The sequence below is a fragment of the Salvelinus alpinus genome, chromosome 27 (genome assembly GCF_045679555.1).
Source record: "Salvelinus alpinus chromosome 27, SLU_Salpinus.1, whole genome shotgun sequence".
Taxonomy (NCBI): domain Eukaryota; kingdom Metazoa; phylum Chordata; class Actinopteri; order Salmoniformes; family Salmonidae; genus Salvelinus; species Salvelinus alpinus.
The window spans coordinates 9,724,761-9,744,568 of NC_092112.1; the positions used below are offsets into that span (position 1 = coordinate 9,724,761).

The window sequence follows — 19,808 nt, forward strand, 5'->3', positions numbered from 1 at the left end:
TCACAGAGAGCAAGCCTTTACATCTCAAACATAAACAAACAACATCAGCAACGCACTCACCAGCTTTGGTTGTTTATGTGACATGCTACAGTACATCAGGGACTGTGGCTGAGACGTACAGGGAGCAAGGAGACACTGCCTGGCATCTGTCTATTGATTGAAATCCTGTACAGCCCACTACATCCCCGGGGCCCACTACATCCCCGGGGCCGAGCTTCCTGCCATCCAGGACCTCTATACCAGGCGGTGTCAGAGGAAGACCCTACAAATTGTCAAAGACTCCAGCCAACCTAGTCATAGACTGTTCTCTCTGCTACCGCACGGCTAGCGGTACCGGAGCGCCAAGTCTAGGTCCAAGAGGATTCTAAACAGCTTCTTACCCCCAAGCTATAAGACTCCTGAACATCTAATCAAATGGCTACCCAGACTATTTGCATTGCCCCCCCCCCTCTTTTACACCGCTGCTACTCTCTGTTGTTATCATCTATGCATAATCACTTTAATAACTCTACCTACAGGTACATATTACCTCAACCGGTGCCCCCGCACATTGACTCTGTACCAGTAACCCCTGTATATGGTCTCACTATTGTTGTTTTACTGTTGCTCTTTAATTACTTGTTACTTTTATATCTTATTCTTATCCCAAAAATGTTAAACTGCATTGTTGGCTAGGGGCTCGTAAGTAAGCATTTCACTGTAAGGTCTACACCTGTTGTATTCGGCGCATGTAACTAATGAAATTAGATTTGATTTGTATGCCCCGTGGAGCATTCGGTGGAGAAAGCGTGTATATGGACAGTTTCTAGTCAGACATGTACTGTATGGGATACGTTACGGGATCGCTCTAGAGAGATCATACGTCACGGGATCGCACCAGAGAGATCATACGTCACGGGATCGCTCCAGAGAGATCATACGTCACGGGATCGCTCTAGAGAGATCATACGTTACGGGATCGCTCTAGAGAGATCATACGTCACGGGATCGCTCCAGAGAGATCATACGTCACGAGATCGCTCTAGAGAGATCATACGTCACGGGATCGCTCCAGAGAGATCATACGTCACGGGATCGCTCCAGAGAGATCATACGTCACGGGATCGCTCCAGAGAGATCATACGTCACGGGATCGCTCCAGAGAGATCATACGTCACGGGATCGCTCCAGAGAGATCATACGTCACGGGATCGCTCCAGAGAGATCATACGTCACGGGATCGCTCTAGAGAGATCATACGTCACGGGATCGCTCCAGAGAGATCATACGTCACGGGATCGCTCCAGAGAGATCATACGTTACGGGATCGCTCCAGAGAGATCATACGTCACGGGATCGCTCCAGAGAGATCATACGTCACGGGATCGCTCCAGAGAGATCATACGTTACGGGATCGCTCCAGAGAGATCATACGTCACGGGATCGCTCTAGAGAGATCATACGTCACGGGATCGCTCCAGATAGATCATACGTCACGGGATCGCTCCAGAGAGATCATACGTTACGGGATCGCTCCAGAGAGATCATACGTCACGGGATCGCTCCAGAGATCATACGTCACGAGATCGCTCCAGAGAGATCATACGTTACGGGATCGCTCCAGAGAGATTATACGTCACGGGATCGCTCCAGAGAGATTATACGTCACGGGATCGCTCCAGAGAGATCATACGTCACGGGATCGCTCCAGAGAGATCATACGTCACGGGATCGCTCCAGAGAGATCATACGTCACGAGATCGCTCTAGAGAGATCATACGTCACGGGATCGCTCTAGAGAGATCATACGTCACGGGATCGCTCCAGAGATCATACGTCACGGGATCGCTCCAGAGAGATCATACGTCACGAGATCGCTCTAGAGAGATCATACGTCACGGGATCGCTCCAGAGAGATCATACGTCACGGGATCGCTCCAGAGAGATCATACGTCACGGGATCGCTCTAGAGAGATCATACGTCACGGGATCGCTCTAGAGAGATCATACGTCACGGGATCGCTCCAGAGAGATCATACTTTACCTTCGTTTTGATGACAAAGAAATTAGAATGAGACGTCTGGAAACAGACAAATTCAGGCTACTAAGTTTAGGCTACTAATGATTTCCTTTGTGGTTGGGGTATTTTATTTTATCGTTATAAAAATAAGCTATTGCCGTTTTCCAACTCATACAGTTCCTAGTTGTAACAAAGGCACTCGACTAAATAAAATTGAGTGAACACTTGAATTGTTTTGTTTTTCCATGTAGCCTACAGAAACATAAACTAATTAAATTGATACTGTATTATTTGAAATAAAATTAAAAATGTATTCCAATGTTACCTAACACCTTCATAGACACAACCAAATGATTATTTTTGCAATAGTACATATGAAATGTATTAATACACTAAATTTTGCAGTCAGAATGACTGCTCGTTTGCTTGACGAGTGGTCCCTCGAGGCACAGCGTTTGAAGTGCTGAACATTTAAACGATAAAAGAAAAATGGCAGTTTAAACTTTAAGAACATTTGACATTTGTCACATGATCCCCAGCTCCCATGTGTGTTCCTTCTATGAATATACAGTCGTTGGATAGAGGAAAGATGGAGGGGTGAAAGTATAGTTGGATGGAGGGAGGGTTGATGGGAGCGAATGAGGGATGAAATGGAGGAACGGTAGATACCTGGCAGAAGGGAGCACACTCGGCCACGATGACGTGGAACTTGCGTTTCCTCGCTGCGTCTTTGAGGAAGGCCTCGACGGTGCGTGAGCGGCCGACAGTCATGATGACCTCGTTGGAGTGGATGTGCTCCAGGGCCTGCATGGCGATGTTGTCCGTGGTGCCATCTGGGACAGAGGAAGACCGTTAGCTCAGTGCTGCTTGACCATGGTTATACCCATGGGGAGGTATAGTGTAAAAACAACAGAGAAGATTGGTTTAAACTAAAGGATTCAGTCACAACCAACTATAGAACTATGGCCTTAATAGGTCTATGAAGGAGATGGAGAAAGAGAGAGACTGATGGTGGAGTATGTGTGTGCTCTTAGACAGTGTTTCCCAATTCCGGGTCCTCCAGTACCCTCAACAGCCCAGACAAACATACTCGATTCAACTCATTTAGGGCTTGATGATTAGTTAACAAGTTGAATTAGGGTGTGCTTGTCCGGGGCTACATAAAAATTTAAAATAAATACTTTGGGGATACTGGAGGACCAGAGTTGGGAAACACTGTTCTAAGTGAACGTGTCTTACCTAGCTCTGTGAGGAGTTCATTGATGGCCTCTATGACGTTAGCTTTGAGATGAACAAAATGTTGTCTGAAGTTCTCCTCACTCAGCCCCCCTGACGTCAGCAACTTGTGAAGGGATTCCTGCTGGTCTGTCTCCTCGCTGCTACCACGAGACCTGAGGGATACAAAACACACAAACACACATGACAGGAGAGAGAAAACAACTGGAATTCTTTATATATTTTTTAACTCTTCACATTTCCAACTATTGCATCATTTGGCACCTTGCCATGGCAACTATTGAGTTCCACAGAACACAAGCAAGGTTAGCAACAAGCAGCAGACTGTTCAAACAACTTGAATAATTTGTGGTTGTTGCTTGTAGCTGCATGTCAGCATATTCATAAACTCACCTGGCATACTCCTCCCTAATGATCTTAAGGACGCGCAGTACCATGTTGCCCACCGTGGTCTCCGACGGCTGGGCGGCTGTCATTCTCTTCCCTTCCTTGCGAATGATTTCCATCAGGTCGCCTATCATCAAATACAGGAGGATATCTTTATCATACATCATTCCTAGTAGTGAATTATGTTCAGACATCGCTTAGTCACACCCATTGGACCCGTTTCAACAATTACAGATGAGATGACATCAGCCTATCGTAGCCGTTCACATTTTGACAGCTAGCAACACTAACAGGTGTCCATAGAAAACTACAGTAGACGTGAAATCGATTTGATAAAAACCGTGGCAGATACTACCTAACGTTAGCTAGGAGGCAAACTAGCTAGCTAGCTACCCGAAAGCTAAGCTATCGAATAAGGTAAAATCCTGCTATTAACTATAAACTTTAGCTAACGTTACCTGCGCTGCTCCATCGTGCCTGGGCTGTTACTTTCCGGAGCAGAGCTGTGGTTTCTCTGGCGGTTTCTCCCGAGCCTCGGATCGGTCCTGTCCCACAACCTCCCCGCTTCAAATCGGCCAGAAAAGCCTCAATTCGCTCTGTCAAATCTGCTTCCTTGTCAGCCCCGGGCATACTGTTTTCTTAATTCACCAGCTAACGTTAGCTAGATGCTGTATCAAAACAAGTTGGTGTTGTCGCCATAGAAAATGATAGAGTCCTCTAGTGGCCGAAAGGCAATTTTAGCATGAACTTTAGCATGGGCAGCGCCATTGAGGGCTTCCGCCATGCTTCCGATATTTTAAAGTAGTTAATTGGGTGGGGCTTCCTATGGGTTGTAGCCTCAATGGCGCTGTCACAGATGCCGTAGTGGAACAAATATAAAAAGGAGTCCTCTATCTATCTCTATGGTTGTAAAACGTTTGCATAGGGAAGTCAAGTGAACCGGAACTAGATTGCGCGTGAAGGAGGATGCTTCCGGGATATTATACGACGCTGATCAAATTATTAGAAGAACATCTTGTAATATTTTCAGATGTCATAAAAATAGATTTGACCATCAGTTTTTGCATAAAATAGACATTGAACCAATACCACTTACTTTCTATAAGAGTATATATATTATGAGTCTTTGCTAGGTAAAGCCCCGCCTTATCTCAGCTCACTGGTCACCATAGCAGCACCCACTCGTAGCACGAGCTCCAGCAGGTATATTTCACTGGTCACCCCCAAAGCCAACTCCTCCTTCGGCCACCTTTCCTTCCAGTTCTCTGCTGCTAATGACTGGAACGAACTGCAAAAATCACTAAGGCTGGAGACTCATATCTCCCTCATTAACTTTAAGCACCAGCTGTCAGAGCTGCTCACAGATCACTACACCTGTACATAGCCCATCTGTAAATAGCCCATCCAACTACCTCATCCCCATACTGTTATTTATTTTGCTCCTTTGCACCCCAGTATCTCTACTTGCACACTCGTCATCTGCACATCTATCACTCCCGTGTTTAATTCCTACATTTTATTTATTTCGCCAGTATGGCCTATTTATTGCCTTACTTCCGTTATCCTACCTTATTTGCACACACTGTATAGACTTTTTCTATTGTATTATTGACTGTATGTTTGTTTACTCCATGTGTAACTCTGTGTTGTTTGTGTCGCACTGCTTTGCTTTATCTTGGCCAGGTCGCAGTTGTAAATGAGAACGTGTTCTCAACTAGCCTACCTGGTTAAATAAAAGGTGAAATAAAATAATTTAATAAAATGATCTAAAGTGAAAGAAAAAAAACTGTTTCCAAGGATAATATACACGTATGATGGACCATGTGGTGTGTCAGAGGTCATTCACATGTACAAGCAACACGTTTTGTAAATCCATCCAATATTTTATTGAATAAAAGCCCAAACACAAACCTTTACAAATTGATATCAATCAATATAGAAATTATTGATTGAAAACATGTGCAAATGTTCAATGTTAAAAATGTATGTATCCCACATGGTTTTTGTTTAAAAAATAAAATATATACGATTTGGTGCTATTTTCACAAATATGTGGTGAATTTTCTAATCTCTTAGGACAAACTCCAAACTGGTAACACTTGTAATGCAGCCAGTCTTACATTCAAATCCTTTCAATATGAATTTATTTGGTTTGTAGACATCGTTCACCACACAACCATTAATCCAAAATATAAGTTTACTGTGAAATGAGAACATTGGTTTAAAATCACCAAAACACAACCTAATAACATCTCCTTAATTTAGTTATTTTAACCAATTAATCCAAAAGCACAAAAACTTTTAAGATACGTTTCACTTTGCTCTTTGAATGCAGTACGCTCCAGTAGTGTAAATTACAGTACATTACACTGTTTCACATTCGGCAATACACTTGCACTACCCATTAAAATGAACTGAACATGAAATGTCAATAACTTCTCAACCCATGTCTAATCATTGAAGACATCTTTCGTAAGGTAATCAAATGAAAGAAACGTTTACGGCGCTAGTTTGATTCAAACCCGTCTGGAGCATTTAGGTTCTCATCGAAATCACAGTAAATATCCTCATTGTTCATGCACCTGGCCTGATATAGGTTCTGGATTGACGTCATTGCATGAGTCATCCATGACCCAGAGGGTGGTACGCTCATGGGGGTGGCAATCATAGATCTTCCACCTGTATTGTAATCGTGTTTTTGTTTTTTTGTTACAGTACTGTATTGTACTTAATGTATTGTAGTGGTTCTGTACATGTCTCCGTTCATAAGAGCATGGCACTAGCAACACCAGAGGTGTGGGTGTGATTCCCATTGGGATCACATACCAAAAAAGTGGACTGTTGTCACTTTGGATAAAAGTGTCTGCTGTGTAAATGGACTATTTTACAGTACCGTACTACCCAATGCTATTTTAGTGAAGCTATTATTTATTGTTAAGGACTTTCTGGATTATTTGCGAATTGGTATTGTATTACTGCAATGTAGGAGCTAGAAACACAAGCATTTTGCTGCGCCCGCTGTAACATCTGCTCATCTGTGTACGCGACCAATAAAACCTTTTTAATTTTGTAACATATAGTACATGTCTGATTTTGTCAATTATCAGATTTGTTTTACTTACTGTGAAGTAAAATCATAATAGTAATAAATATATCATACTTACGTTTCGACTTTACAGACATCCATTGAGAAAAGCAATGACTTCTTATGAAACATGTATTGCCGTGTGAAACATGTCTTTCCAAATGAAACACTGATTACATTTTGGTGTAAAAAGTGAGACTGTGCGATGTACTTTAGTCAATTGAAAATGTGTTTAGTTTTGAAACTGGCTTTTTGATGATCCGTTTTTGAATTTTGTATTAAGAGTTGTGGAAATATAGCACATACATGTGAAAATCGCACCAATGCGATAATAAAAATTAAAAAAATAATCATTTTAAATGTCCTCACAGAGAGCAAGCCTTTACATCTCAAACATAAACAAACAACATCAGCAACGCACTCACCAGCTTTGGTTGTTTATGTGACATGCTACAGTACATCAGGGACTGTGGCTGAGACGTACAGGGAGCAAGGAGACACTGCCTGGCATCTGTCTATTGATTTAAATCCTGTACAGCCCACTACATCCCCGGGGCCCACTACATCCCCGGGGCCGAGCTTCCTGCCATCCAGGACCTCTATACCAGGCGGTGTCAGAGGAAGACCCTACAAATTGTCAAAGACTCCAGCCAACCTAGTCATAGACTGTTCTCTCTGCTACCGCACGGCTAGCGGTACCGGAGCGCCAAGTCTAGGTCCAAGAGGATTCTAAACAGCTTCTTACCCCCAAGCTATAAGACTCCTGAACATCTAATCAAATGGCTACCCAGACTATTTGCATTGCCCCCCCCCCTCTTTTACACCGCTGCTACTCTCTGTTGTTATCATCTATGCATAATCACTTTAATAACTCTACCTACAGGTACATATTACCTCAACCGGTGCCCCCGCACATTGACTCTGTACCAGTAACCCCTGTATATGGTCTCACTATTGTTGTTTTACTGTTGCTCTTTAATTACTTGTTACTTTTATATCTTATTCTTATCCCAAAAATGTTAAACTGCATTGTTGGCTAGGGGCTCGTAAGTAAGCATTTCACTGTAAGGTCTACACCTGTTGTATTCGGCGCATGTAACTAATGAAATTAGATTTGATTTGTATGCCCCGTGGAGCATTCGGTGGAGAAAGCGTGTATATGGACAGTTTCTAGTCAGACATGTACTGTATGGGATACGTTACGGGATCGCTCTAGAGAGATCATACGTCACGGGATCGCACCAGAGAGATCATACGTCACGGGATCGCTCTAGAGAGATCATACGTCACGGGATCGCTCTAGAGAGATCATACGTTACGGGATCGCTCTAGAGAGATCATACGTCACGGGATCGCTCCAGAGAGATCATACGTCACGAGATCGCTCTAGAGAGATCATACGTCACGGGATCGCTCCAGAGAGATCATACGTCACGGGATCGCTCCAGAGAGATCATACGTCACGGGATCGCTCCAGAGAGATCATACGTCACGGGATCGCTCCAGAGAGATCATACGTCACGGGATCGCTCCAGAGAGATCATACGTCACGGGATCGCTCCAGAGAGATCATACGTCACGGGATCGCTCTAGAGAGATCATACGTCACGGGATCGCTCCAGAGAGATCATACGTCACGGGATCGCTCCAGAGAGATCATACGTTACGGGATCGCTCCAGAGAGATCATACGTCACGGGATCGCTCCAGAGAGATCATACGTCACGGGATCGCTCCAGAGAGATCATACGTTACGGGATCGCTCCAGAGAGATCATACGTCACGGGATCGCTCTAGAGAGATCATACGTCACGGGATCGCTCCAGATAGATCATACGTCACGGGATCGCTCCAGAGAGATCATACGTTACGGGATCGCTCCAGAGAGATCATACGTCACGGGATCGCTCCAGAGATCATACGTCACGAGATCGCTCCAGAGAGATCATACGTTACGGGATCGCTCCAGAGAGATTATACGTCACGGGATCGCTCCAGAGAGATTATACGTCACGGGATCGCTCCAGAGAGATCATACGTCACGGGATCGCTCCAGAGAGATCATACGTCACGGGATCGCTCCAGAGAGATCATACGTCACGAGATCGCTCTAGAGAGATCATACGTCACGGGATCGCTCTAGAGAGATCATACGTCACGGGATCGCTCCAGAGATCATACGTCACGGGATCGCTCCAGAGAGATCATACGTCACGAGATCGCTCTAGAGAGATCATACGTCACGGGATCGCTCCAGAGAGATCATACGTCACGGGATCGCTCCAGAGAGATCATACGTCACGGGATCGCTCTAGAGAGATCATACGTCACGGGATCGCTCTAGAGAGATCATACGTCACGGGATCGCTCCAGAGAGATCATACTTTACCTTCGTTTTGATGACAAAGAAATTAGAATGAGACGTCTGGAAACAGACAAATTCAGGCTACTAAGTTTAGGCTACTAATGATTTCCTTTGTGGTTGGGGTATTTTATTTTATCGTTATAAAAATAAGCTATTGCCGTTTTCCAACTCATACAGTTCCTAGTTGTAACAAAGGCACTCGACTAAATAAAATTGAGTGAACACTTGAATTGTTTTGTTTTTCCATGTAGCCTACAGAAACATAAACTAATTAAATTGATACTGTATTATTTGAAATAAAATTAAAAATGTATTCCAATGTTACCTAACACCTTCATAGACACAACCAAATGATTATTTTTGCAATAGTACATATGAAATGTATTAATACACTAAATTTTGCAGTCAGAATGACTGCTCGTTTGCTTGACGAGTGGTCCCTCGAGGCACAGCGTTTGAAGTGCTGAACATTTAAACGATAAAAGAAAAATGGCAGTTTAAACTTTAAGAACATTTGACATTTGTCACATGATCCCCAGCTCCCATGTGTGTTCCTTCTATGAATATACAGTCGTTGGATAGAGGAAAGATGGAGGGGTGAAAGTATAGTTGGATGGAGGGAGGGTTGATGGGAGCGAATGAGGGATGAAATGGAGGAACGGTAGATACCTGGCAGAAGGGAGCACACTCGGCCACGATGACGTGGAACTTGCGTTTCCTCGCTGCGTCTTTGAGGAAGGCCTCGACGGTGCGTGAGCGGCCGACAGTCATGATGACCTCGTTGGAGTGGATGTGCTCCAGGGCCTGCATGGCGATGTTGTCCGTGGTGCCATCTGGGACAGAGGAAGACCGTTAGCTCAGTGCTGCTTGACCATGGTTATACCCATGGGGAGGTATAGTGTAAAAACAACAGAGAAGATTGGTTTAAACTAAAGGATTCAGTCACAACCAACTATAGAACTATGGCCTTAATAGGTCTATGAAGGAGATGGAGAAAGAGAGAGACTGATGGTGGAGTATGTGTGTGCTCTTAGACAGTGTTTCCCAATTCCGGGTCCTCCAGTACCCTCAACAGCCCAGACAAACATACTCGATTCAACTCATTTAGGGCTTGATGATTAGTTAACAAGTTGAATTAGGGTGTGCTTGTCCGGGGCTACATAAAAATTTAAAATAAATACTTTGGGGATACTGGAGGACCAGAGTTGGGAAACACTGTTCTAAGTGAACGTGTCTTACCTAGCTCTGTGAGGAGTTCATTGATGGCCTCTATGACGTTAGCTTTGAGATGAACAAAATGTTGTCTGAAGTTCTCCTCACTCAGCCCCCCTGACGTCAGCAACTTGTGAAGGGATTCCTGCTGGTCTGTCTCCTCGCTGCTACCACGAGACCTGAGGGATACAAAACACACAAACACACATGACAGGAGAGAGAAAACAACTGGAATTCTTTATATATTTTTTAACTCTTCACATTTCCAACTATTGCATCATTTGGCACCTTGCCATGGCAACTATTGAGTTCCACAGAACACAAGCAAGGTTAGCAACAAGCAGCAGACTGTTCAAACAACTTGAATAATTTGTGGTTGTTGCTTGTAGCTGCATGTCAGCATATTCATAAACTCACCTGGCATACTCCTCCCTAATGATCTTAAGGACGCGCAGTACCATGTTGCCCACCGTGGTCTCCGACGGCTGGGCGGCTGTCATTCTCTTCCCTTCCTTGCGAATGATTTCCATCAGGTCGCCTATCATCAAATACAGGAGGATATCTTTATCATACATCATTCCTAGTAGTGAATTATGTTCAGACATCGCTTAGTCACACCCATTGGACCCGTTTCAACAATTACAGATGAGATGACATCAGCCTATCGTAGCCGTTCACATTTTGACAGCTAGCAACACTAACAGGTGTCCATAGAAAACTACAGTAGACGTGAAATCGATTTGATAAAAACCGTGGCAGATACTACCTAACGTTAGCTAGGAGGCAAACTAGCTAGCTAGCTACCCGAAAGCTAAGCTATCGAATAAGGTAAAATCCTGCTATTAACTATAAACTTTAGCTAACGTTACCTGCGCTGCTCCATCGTGCCTGGGCTGTTACTTTCCGGAGCAGAGCTGTGGTTTCTCTGGCGGTTTCTCCCGAGCCTCGGATCGGTCCTGTCCCACAACCTCCCCGCTTCAAATCGGCCAGAAAAGCCTCAATTCGCTCTGTCAAATCTGCTTCCTTGTCAGCCCCGGGCATACTGTTTTCTTAATTCACCAGCTAACGTTAGCTAGATGCTGTATCAAAACAAGTTGGTGTTGTCGCCATAGAAAATGATAGAGTCCTCTAGTGGCCGAAAGGCAATTTTAGCATGAACTTTAGCATGGGCAGCGCCATTGAGGGCTTCCGCCATGCTTCCGATATTTTAAAGTAGTTAATTGGGTGGGGCTTCCTATGGGTTGTAGCCTCAATGGCGCTGTCACAGATGCCGTAGTGGAACAAATATAAAAAGGAGTCCTCTATCTATCTCTATGGTTGTAAAACGTTTGCATAGGGAAGTCAAGTGAACCGGAACTAGATTGCGCGTGAAGGAGGATGCTTCCGGGATATTATACGACGCTGATCAAATTATTAGAAGAACATCTTGTAATATTTTCAGATGTCATAAAAATAGATTTGACCATCAGTTTTTGCATAAAATAGACATTGAACCAATACCACTTACTTTCTATAAGAGTATATATATTATGAGTCTTTGCTAGGTAAAGCCCCGCCTTATCTCAGCTCACTGGTCACCATAGCAGCACCCACTCGTAGCACGAGCTCCAGCAGGTATATTTCACTGGTCACCCCCAAAGCCAACTCCTCCTTCGGCCACCTTTCCTTCCAGTTCTCTGCTGCTAATGACTGGAACGAACTGCAAAAATCACTAAGGCTGGAGACTCATATCTCCCTCATTAACTTTAAGCACCAGCTGTCAGAGCTGCTCACAGATCACTACACCTGTACATAGCCCATCTGTAAATAGCCCATCCAACTACCTCATCCCCATACTGTTATTTATTTTGCTCCTTTGCACCCCAGTATCTCTACTTGCACACTCGTCATCTGCACATCTATCACTCCCGTGTTTAATTCCTACATTTTATTTATTTCGCCAGTATGGCCTATTTATTGCCTTACTTCCGTTATCCTACCTTATTTGCACACACTGTATAGACTTTTTCTATTGTATTATTGACTGTATGTTTGTTTACTCCATGTGTAACTCTGTGTTGTTTGTGTCGCACTGCTTTGCTTTATCTTGGCCAGGTCGCAGTTGTAAATGAGAACGTGTTCTCAACTAGCCTACCTGGTTAAATAAAAGGTGAAATAAAATAATTTAATAAAATGATCTAAAGTGAAAGAAAAAAACTGTTTCCAAGGATAATATACACGTATGATGGACCATGTGGTGTGTCAGAGGTCATTCACATGTACAAGCAACACGTTTTGTAAATCCATCCAATATTTTATTGAATAAAAGCCCAAACACAAACCTTTACAAATTGATATCAATCAATATAGAAATTATTGATTGAAAACATGTGCAAATGTTCAATGTTAAAAATGTATGTATCCCACATGGTTTTTGTTTAAAAAATAAAATATATACGATTTGGTGCTATTTTCACAAATATGTGGTGAATTTTCTAATCTCTTAGGACAAACTCCAAACTGGTAACACTTGTAATGCAGCCAGTCTTACATTCAAATCCTTTCAATATGAATTTATTTGGTTTGTAGACATCGTTCACCACACAACCATTAATCCAAAATATAAGTTTACTGTGAAATGAGAACATTGGTTTAAAATCACCAAAACACAACCTAATAACATCTCCTTAATTTAGTTATTTTAACCAATTAATCCAAAAGCACAAAAACTTTTAAGATACGTTTCACTTTGCTCTTTGAATGCAGTACGCTCCAGTAGTGTAAATTACAGTACATTACACTGTTTCACATTCGGCAATACACTTGCACTACCCATTAAAATGAACTGAACATGAAATGTCAATAACTTCTCAACCCATGTCTAATCATTGAAGACATCTTTCGTAAGGTAATCAAATGAAAGAAACGTTTACGGCGCTAGTTTGATTCAAACCCGTCTGGAGCATTTAGGTTCTCATCGAAATCACAGTAAATATCCTCATTGTTCATGCACCTGGCCTGATATAGGTTCTGGATTGACGTCATTGCATGAGTCATCCATGACCCAGAGGGTGGTACGCTCATGGGGGTGGCAATCATAGATCTTCCACCTGTATTGTAATCGTGTTTTTGTTTTTTTGTTACAGTACTGTATTGTACTTAATGTATTGTAGTGGTTCTGTACATGTCTCCGTTCATAAGAGCATGGCACTAGCAACACCAGAGGTGTGGGTGTGATTCCCATTGGGATCACATACCAAAAAAGTGGACTGTTGTCACTTTGGATAAAAGTGTCTGCTGTGTAAATGGACTATTTTACAGTACCGTACTACCCAATGCTATTTTAGTGAAGCTATTATTTATTGTTAAGGACTTTCTGGATTATTTGCGAATTGGTATTGTATTACTGCAATGTAGGAGCTAGAAACACAAGCATTTTGCTGCGCCCGCTGTAACATCTGCTCATCTGTGTACGCGACCAATAAAACCTTTTTAATTTTGTAACATATAGTACATGTCTGATTTTGTCAATTATCAGATTTGTTTTACTTACTGTGAAGTAAAATCATAATAGTAATAAATATATCATACTTACGTTTCGACTTTACAGACATCCATTGAGAAAAGCAATGACTTCTTATGAAACATGTATTGCCGTGTGAAACATGTCTTTCCAAATGAAACACTGATTACATTTTGGTGTAAAAAGTGAGACTGTGCGATGTACTTTAGTCAATTGAAAATGTGTTTAGTTTTGAAACTGGCTTTTTGATGATCCGTTTTTGAATTTTGTATTAAGAGTTGTGGAAATATAGCACATACATGTGAAAATCGCACCAATGCGATAATAAAAATTAAAAAAATAATCATTTTAAATGTCCTCACAGAGAGCAAGCCTTTACATCTCAAACATAAACAAACAACATCAGCAACGCACTCACCAGCTTTGGTTGTTTATGTGACATGCTACAGTACATCAGGGACTGTGGCTGAGACGTACAGGGAGCAAGGAGACACTGCCTGGCATCTGTCTATTGATTTAAATCCTGTACAGCCCACTACATCCCCGGGGCCCACTACATCCCCGGGGCCGAGCTTCCTGCCATCCAGGACCTCTATACCAGGCGGTGTCAGAGGAAGACCCTACAAATTGTCAAAGACTCCAGCCAACCTAGTCATAGACTGTTCTCTCTGCTACCGCACGGCTAGCGGTACCGGAGCGCCAAGTCTAGGTCCAAGAGGATTCTAAACAGCTTCTTACCCCCAAGCTATAAGACTCCTGAACATCTAATCAAATGGCTACCCAGACTATTTGCATTGCCCCCCCCCCTCTTTTACACCGCTGCTACTCTCTGTTGTTATCATCTATGCATAATCACTTTAATAACTCTACCTACAGGTACATATTACCTCAACCGGTGCCCCCGCACATTGACTCTGTACCAGTAACCCCTGTATATGGTCTCACTATTGTTGTTTTACTGTTGCTCTTTAATTACTTGTTACTTTTATATCTTATTCTTATCCCAAAAATGTTAAACTGCATTGTTGGCTAGGGGCTCGTAAGTAAGCATTTCACTGTAAGGTCTACACCTGTTGTATTCGGCGCATGTAACTAATGAAATTAGATTTGATTTGTATGCCCCGTGGAGCATTCGGTGGAGAAAGCGTGTATATGGACAGTTTCTAGTCAGACATGTACTGTATGGGATACGTTACGGGATCGCTCTAGAGAGATCATACGTCACGGGATCGCACCAGAGAGATCATACGTCACGGGATCGCTCTAGAGAGATCATACGTCACGGGATCGCTCTAGAGAGATCATACGTCACGGGATCGCTCTAGAGAGATCATACGTCACGGGATCGCTCCAGAGAGATCATACGTCACGAGATCGCTCTAGAGAGATCATACGTCACGGGATCGCTCCAGAGAGATCATACGTCACGGGATCGCTCCAGAGAGATCATACGTCACGGGATCGCTCTAGAGAGATCATACGTCACGGGATCGCTCCAGAGAGATCATACGTCACGGGATCGCTCCAGAGAGATCATACGTTACGGGATCGCTCCAGAGAGATCATACGTCACGGGATCGCTCTAGAGAGATCATACGTCACGGGATCGCTCCAGAGAGATCATACGTCACGGGATCGCTCCAGAGAGATCATACGTCACGGGATCGCTCCAGAGAGATCATACGTCACGGGATCGCTCCAGAGAGATCATACGTTACGGGATCGCTCCAGAGAGATCATACGTCACGGGATCGCTCCAGAGATCATACGTCACGAGATCGCTCCAGAGAGATCATACGTTACGGGATCGCTCCAGAGAGATTATACGTCACGGGATCGCTCCAGAGAGATCATACGTCACGGGATCGCTCCAGAGAGATCATACGTCACGGGATCGCTCCAGAGAGATCATACGTCACGGGATCGCTCCAGAGAGATCATACGTCACGAGATCGCTCTAGAGAGATCATACGTCACGGGATCGCTCCAGAGATCATACGTCACGGGATCGCTCCAGAGATCATACGTCACGGGATCGCTCCAGAGATATCATACGTCACGAGATCGCTCTAGAGAGATCATACGTCACGGGATCGCTCCAGAGAGATCATACGTCACGGGATCGCTCCAGAGAGATCATACGTTACGGGATCGCTCTAGAGAGATCATACGTCACGGGATCGCTCCAGAGAGATCATACGTCACGGGATCGCTCCAGAGAGATCATACGTCACGGGATCGCTCCAGAGAGATCATACGTCACGAGATCGCTCTAGAGAGATCATACGTCACGGGATCGCTCCAGAGATCATACGTCACGGGATCGCTCCAGAGATCATACGTCACGGGATCGCTCCAGAGAGATCATACGTCACGAGATCGCTCTAGAGAGATCATACGTCACGGGATCGCTCCAGAGAGATCATACGTCACGGGATCGCTCCAGAGAGATCATGCGTTACGGGATCGCTCTAGAGAGATCATACGTCACGGGATCGCTCCAGAGAGATCATACGTCACGGGATCGCTCCAGAGAGATCATACGTCACGGGATCGCTCCAGAGAGATTATACTTTACCTTCGTTTTGATGACAAAGAAATTAGAATGAGACGTCTGGAAACAGACAAATTCAGGCTACTAAGTTTAGGCTACTAATGATTTCCTTTGTGGTTGGGGTATTTTATTACTCCTCCTTCGGCCGCCTTTCCTTCCAGTTCTCTGCTGCTAATGACTGGAACGAACTGCAAAAATCACTAAGGCTGGAGACTCATATCTCCCTCATTAACTTTAAGCACCAGCTGTCAGAGCTGCTCACAGATCACTACACCTGTACATAGCCCATCTGTAAATAGCCCATCCAACTACCTCATCCCCATACTGTTATTTATTTTGCTCCTTTGCACCCCAGTATCTCTACTTGCACACTCGTCATCTGCACATCTATCACTCCCGTGTTTAATTCCTACATTTTATTTATTTCGCCAGTATGGCCTATTTATTGCCTTACTTCCGTTATCCTACCTTATTTGCACACACTGTATAGACTTTTTCTATTGTATTATTGACTGTATGTTTGTTTACTCCATGTGTAACTCTGTGTTGTTTGTGTCGCACTGCTTTGCTTTATCTTGGCCAGGTCGCAGTTGTAAATGAGAACGTGTTCTCAACTAGCCTACCTGGTTAAATAAAAGGTGAAATAAAATAATTTAATAAAATGATCTAAAGTGAAAGAAAAAAACTGTTTCCAAGGATAATATACACATATGATGGACCATGTGGTGTCAGAGGTCATTCACATGTCCAAGCAACACGTTTTGTAAATCCATCCAATATTTTATTGAATAAAAGCCCAAACACAAACCTTTACAAATTGATATCAATCAATATAGAAATTATTGATTGAAAACATGTGCAAATGTTCAATGTTAAAAATGTATGTATCCCACATGGTTATTGTTTAAAAAATAAAATATATACGATTTGGTGCTATTTTCACAAATATGTGGTGAATTTTCTAATCTCTTAGGACAAACTCCAAACTGGTAACACTTGTAATGCAGCCAGTCTTACATTCAAATCCTTTCAATATGAATTTATTTGGTTTGTAGACATCGTTCACCACACAACCATTAATCCAAAATATAAGTTTACTGTGAAATGAGAACATTGGTTTAAAATCACCAAAACACAACCTAATAACATCTCCTTAATTTAGTTATTTTAACCAATTAATCCAAAAGCACAAAAACTTTTAAGATACGTTTCACTTTGCTCTTTGAATGCAGTACGCTCCAGTAGTGTAAATTACAGTACATTACACTGTTTCACATTCGGCAATACACTTGCACTACCCATTAAAATGAACTGAACATGAAATGTCAATAACTTCTCAACCCATGTCTAATCATTGAAGACATCTTTCGTAAGGTAATCAAATGAAAGAAACGTTTACGGCGCTAGTTTGATTCAAACCCGTCTGGAGCATTTAGGTTCTCATCGAAATCACAGTAAATATCCTCATTGTTCATGCACCTGGCCTGATATAGGTTCTGGATTGACGTCATTGCATGAGTCATCCATGACCCAGAGGGTGGTACGCTCATGGGGGTGGCAATCATAGATCTTCCACCTGTATTGTAATCGTGTTTTTGTTTTTTTGTTACAGTACTGTATTGTACTTAATGTATTGTAGTGGTTCTGTACATGTCTCCGTTCATAAGAGCATGGCACTAGCAACACCAGAGGTGTGGGTGTGATTCCCATTGGGATCACATACCAAAAAAGTGGACTGTTGTCACTTTGGATAAAAGTGTCTGCTGTGTAAATGGACTATTTTACAGTACCGTACTACCCAATGCTATTTTAGTGAAGCTATTATTTATTGTTAAGGACTTTCTGGATTATTTGCGAATTGGTATTGTATTACTGCAATGTAGGAGCTAGAAACACAAGCATTTTGCTGCGCCCGCTGTAACATCTGCTCATCTGTGTACGCGACCAATAAAACCTTTTTAATTTTGTAACATATAGTACATGTCTGATTTTGTCAATTATCAGATTTGTTTTACTTACTGTGAAGTAAAATCATAATAGTAATAAATATATCATACTTACGTTTCGACTTTACAGACATCCATTGAGAAAAGCAATGACTTCTTATGAAACATGTATTGCCGTGTGAAACATGTCTTTCCAAATGAAACACTGATTACATTTTGGTGTAAAAAGTGAGACTGTGCGATGTACTTTAGTCAATTGAAAATGTGTTTAGTTTTGAAACTGGCTTTTTGATGATCCGTTTTTGAATTTTGTATTAAGAGTTGTGGAAATATAGCACATACATGTGAAAATCGCACCAATGCGATAATAAAAATTAAAAAAATAATCATTTTAAAACAACCCCAAATCCTCATGTAGCCCAAACCTCAGAATCATCTCCAAAAGAAAGCTGGATGGATCTTGGATGGTAGGTGTAGTAGATTCAATGGGTCTCAAAAGAGGAAGAGACATCATTTCCAAAAAGGCCCTGCAGCTCTACTTGTCTTATAACCTATTCAAGATGGAAAAGTACATAGATATGTGGCTGTTATCTTTTGTACATCTTTTAAAAAAACAACTTAAAAGCGTGCAATGGTTCCACTATAAAATGACCTAGTTTTCAAGATTATATTGTCTGCATCTCAAATGGCACCCTATATAGTGCAGTACTACCCTGGTCAAAAGTAGTGCACTAGGCCTATATAGGGAATATGGTTCAAATGGCACCCTATTCCCTATATAGTGCAGTACTACCCTGGTCAAAAGTAGTGCACTAGGCCTATATAGGGAATAGGGTTCTAATGGCACCCTATTCCCTATATAGTGCAGTACTACCCTGGTCAAAAGTAGTGCACTAGGCCTATATAGGGAATAGGGTTCAAATGGCACCCTATTCCCTATATAGCGCAGTACTACCCAGATCACAAGTAGTGCACTAGGCCTATATAGGGAAAAGGGTTCAATTTGAGATATAGCTATTCTTTCCCTGAACTTATTAGCCCCCCCCTTGCATTTACAATCAAAACAAACTAAAGACACTCAAATGTAGCTACCAAACCTGTATGCAAATTAATTAGCTGACAAATACATAAAAGTTCAGTGGTCGCCATAGTTTCTATTCTGAGTTATAACACATTCCACCTGCCGTTCATAGAGGCCTTCGTTTTTTTTTTTTTAAAGGGCCACAAGAATATAGTTTTTGCCTAAATGGTACCCTATTCTTATAGGGAATAGGTTGCAATTTTGGGCTGAACCCTACATCCTATAGGTCGCATGGCAAAGATTTTGTACAACGATATAAAAGGGGGAATAGACCTTTCTCAAGGGTGCATCCATTCATCCCAACAACATAAAACTCCAAATCAAACTATACACATTAAAAAATGTCAAATCGATCACCAAAACATCAGGTGCTTATTCAGCAGGATGCAAAATGTATAAAACAAATTGCAGATAGAACAGACATGCATGTCTCACTCCCGGA

General features: G+C 42.5%; 2 protein-coding genes across 4 annotated transcripts in view; both read right to left on the minus strand.

Annotated features, from left to right (window-relative positions):
• Positions 1 to 4,540, minus strand: part of LOC139555942 (translation initiation factor eIF2B subunit beta) — an 8,973-nt gene extending 4,433 nt beyond the window's left edge. Inside the window, exons 1-4 of one of the 2 annotated variants that reach the window (XM_071369344.1) lie at positions 4,081 to 4,540; positions 3,629 to 3,749; positions 3,239 to 3,390; positions 2,669 to 2,832 (exon numbers count right to left, since the gene is read on the minus strand). In XM_071369344.1, the coding sequence (XP_071225445.1) occupies positions 2,669 to 2,832; positions 3,239 to 3,390; positions 3,629 to 3,749; positions 4,081 to 4,252 (609 nt within the window). In that variant the 5' untranslated portion in view covers positions 4,253 to 4,540. The remainder of the gene's footprint in view (positions 1 to 2,668; positions 2,833 to 3,238; positions 3,391 to 3,628; positions 3,750 to 4,080) is intronic. The other variant, XM_071369345.1, reaches the window with a different exon arrangement.
• A 4,531-nt stretch (positions 4,541 to 9,071) lies between these two features.
• LOC139555943 (translation initiation factor eIF2B subunit beta-like) lies at positions 9,072 to 11,563 on the minus strand. 2 transcript variants are annotated; one of them, XM_071369347.1, is made up of 5 exons: positions 11,153 to 11,560; positions 10,701 to 10,821; positions 10,311 to 10,462; positions 9,741 to 9,904; positions 9,072 to 9,534 (listed from the first exon to the last, which is right to left on the minus strand). In XM_071369347.1, the coding sequence occupies exons 1-5, from the start codon at positions 11,322 to 11,324 to the stop codon at positions 9,406 to 9,408; spliced, it is 738 nt and encodes a 245-aa protein (XP_071225448.1). In that variant the 5' UTR covers positions 11,325 to 11,560; the 3' UTR covers positions 9,072 to 9,405. The 2 variants fall into 2 exon arrangements, with proteins under 2 accessions (XP_071225448.1, XP_071225447.1); XM_071369346.1 differs by having other exon boundaries at positions 9,416 to 9,904; positions 11,153 to 11,563.
• Positions 11,564 to 19,808: the final 8,245 nt, after the last annotated feature.

Coding starts and splice junctions, on each gene's coding strand:
- LOC139555943 (XM_071369346.1), bottom strand. CDS start 11,324: ATGCCCGGGGCTGACAAGGAAGCAGATTTGACAGAGCGAATTGAGGCT. Junction 10,463..10,700: donor ATTAGGGAGGAGTATGCCAG/GTGAGTTTATGA, acceptor TGTATCCCTCAG/GTCTCGTGGTAGCAGCGAGG. Junction 9,905..10,310: donor TGAACTCCTCACAGAGCTAG/GTAAGACACGTT, acceptor CCTCTGTCCCAG/ATGGCACCACGGACAACATC.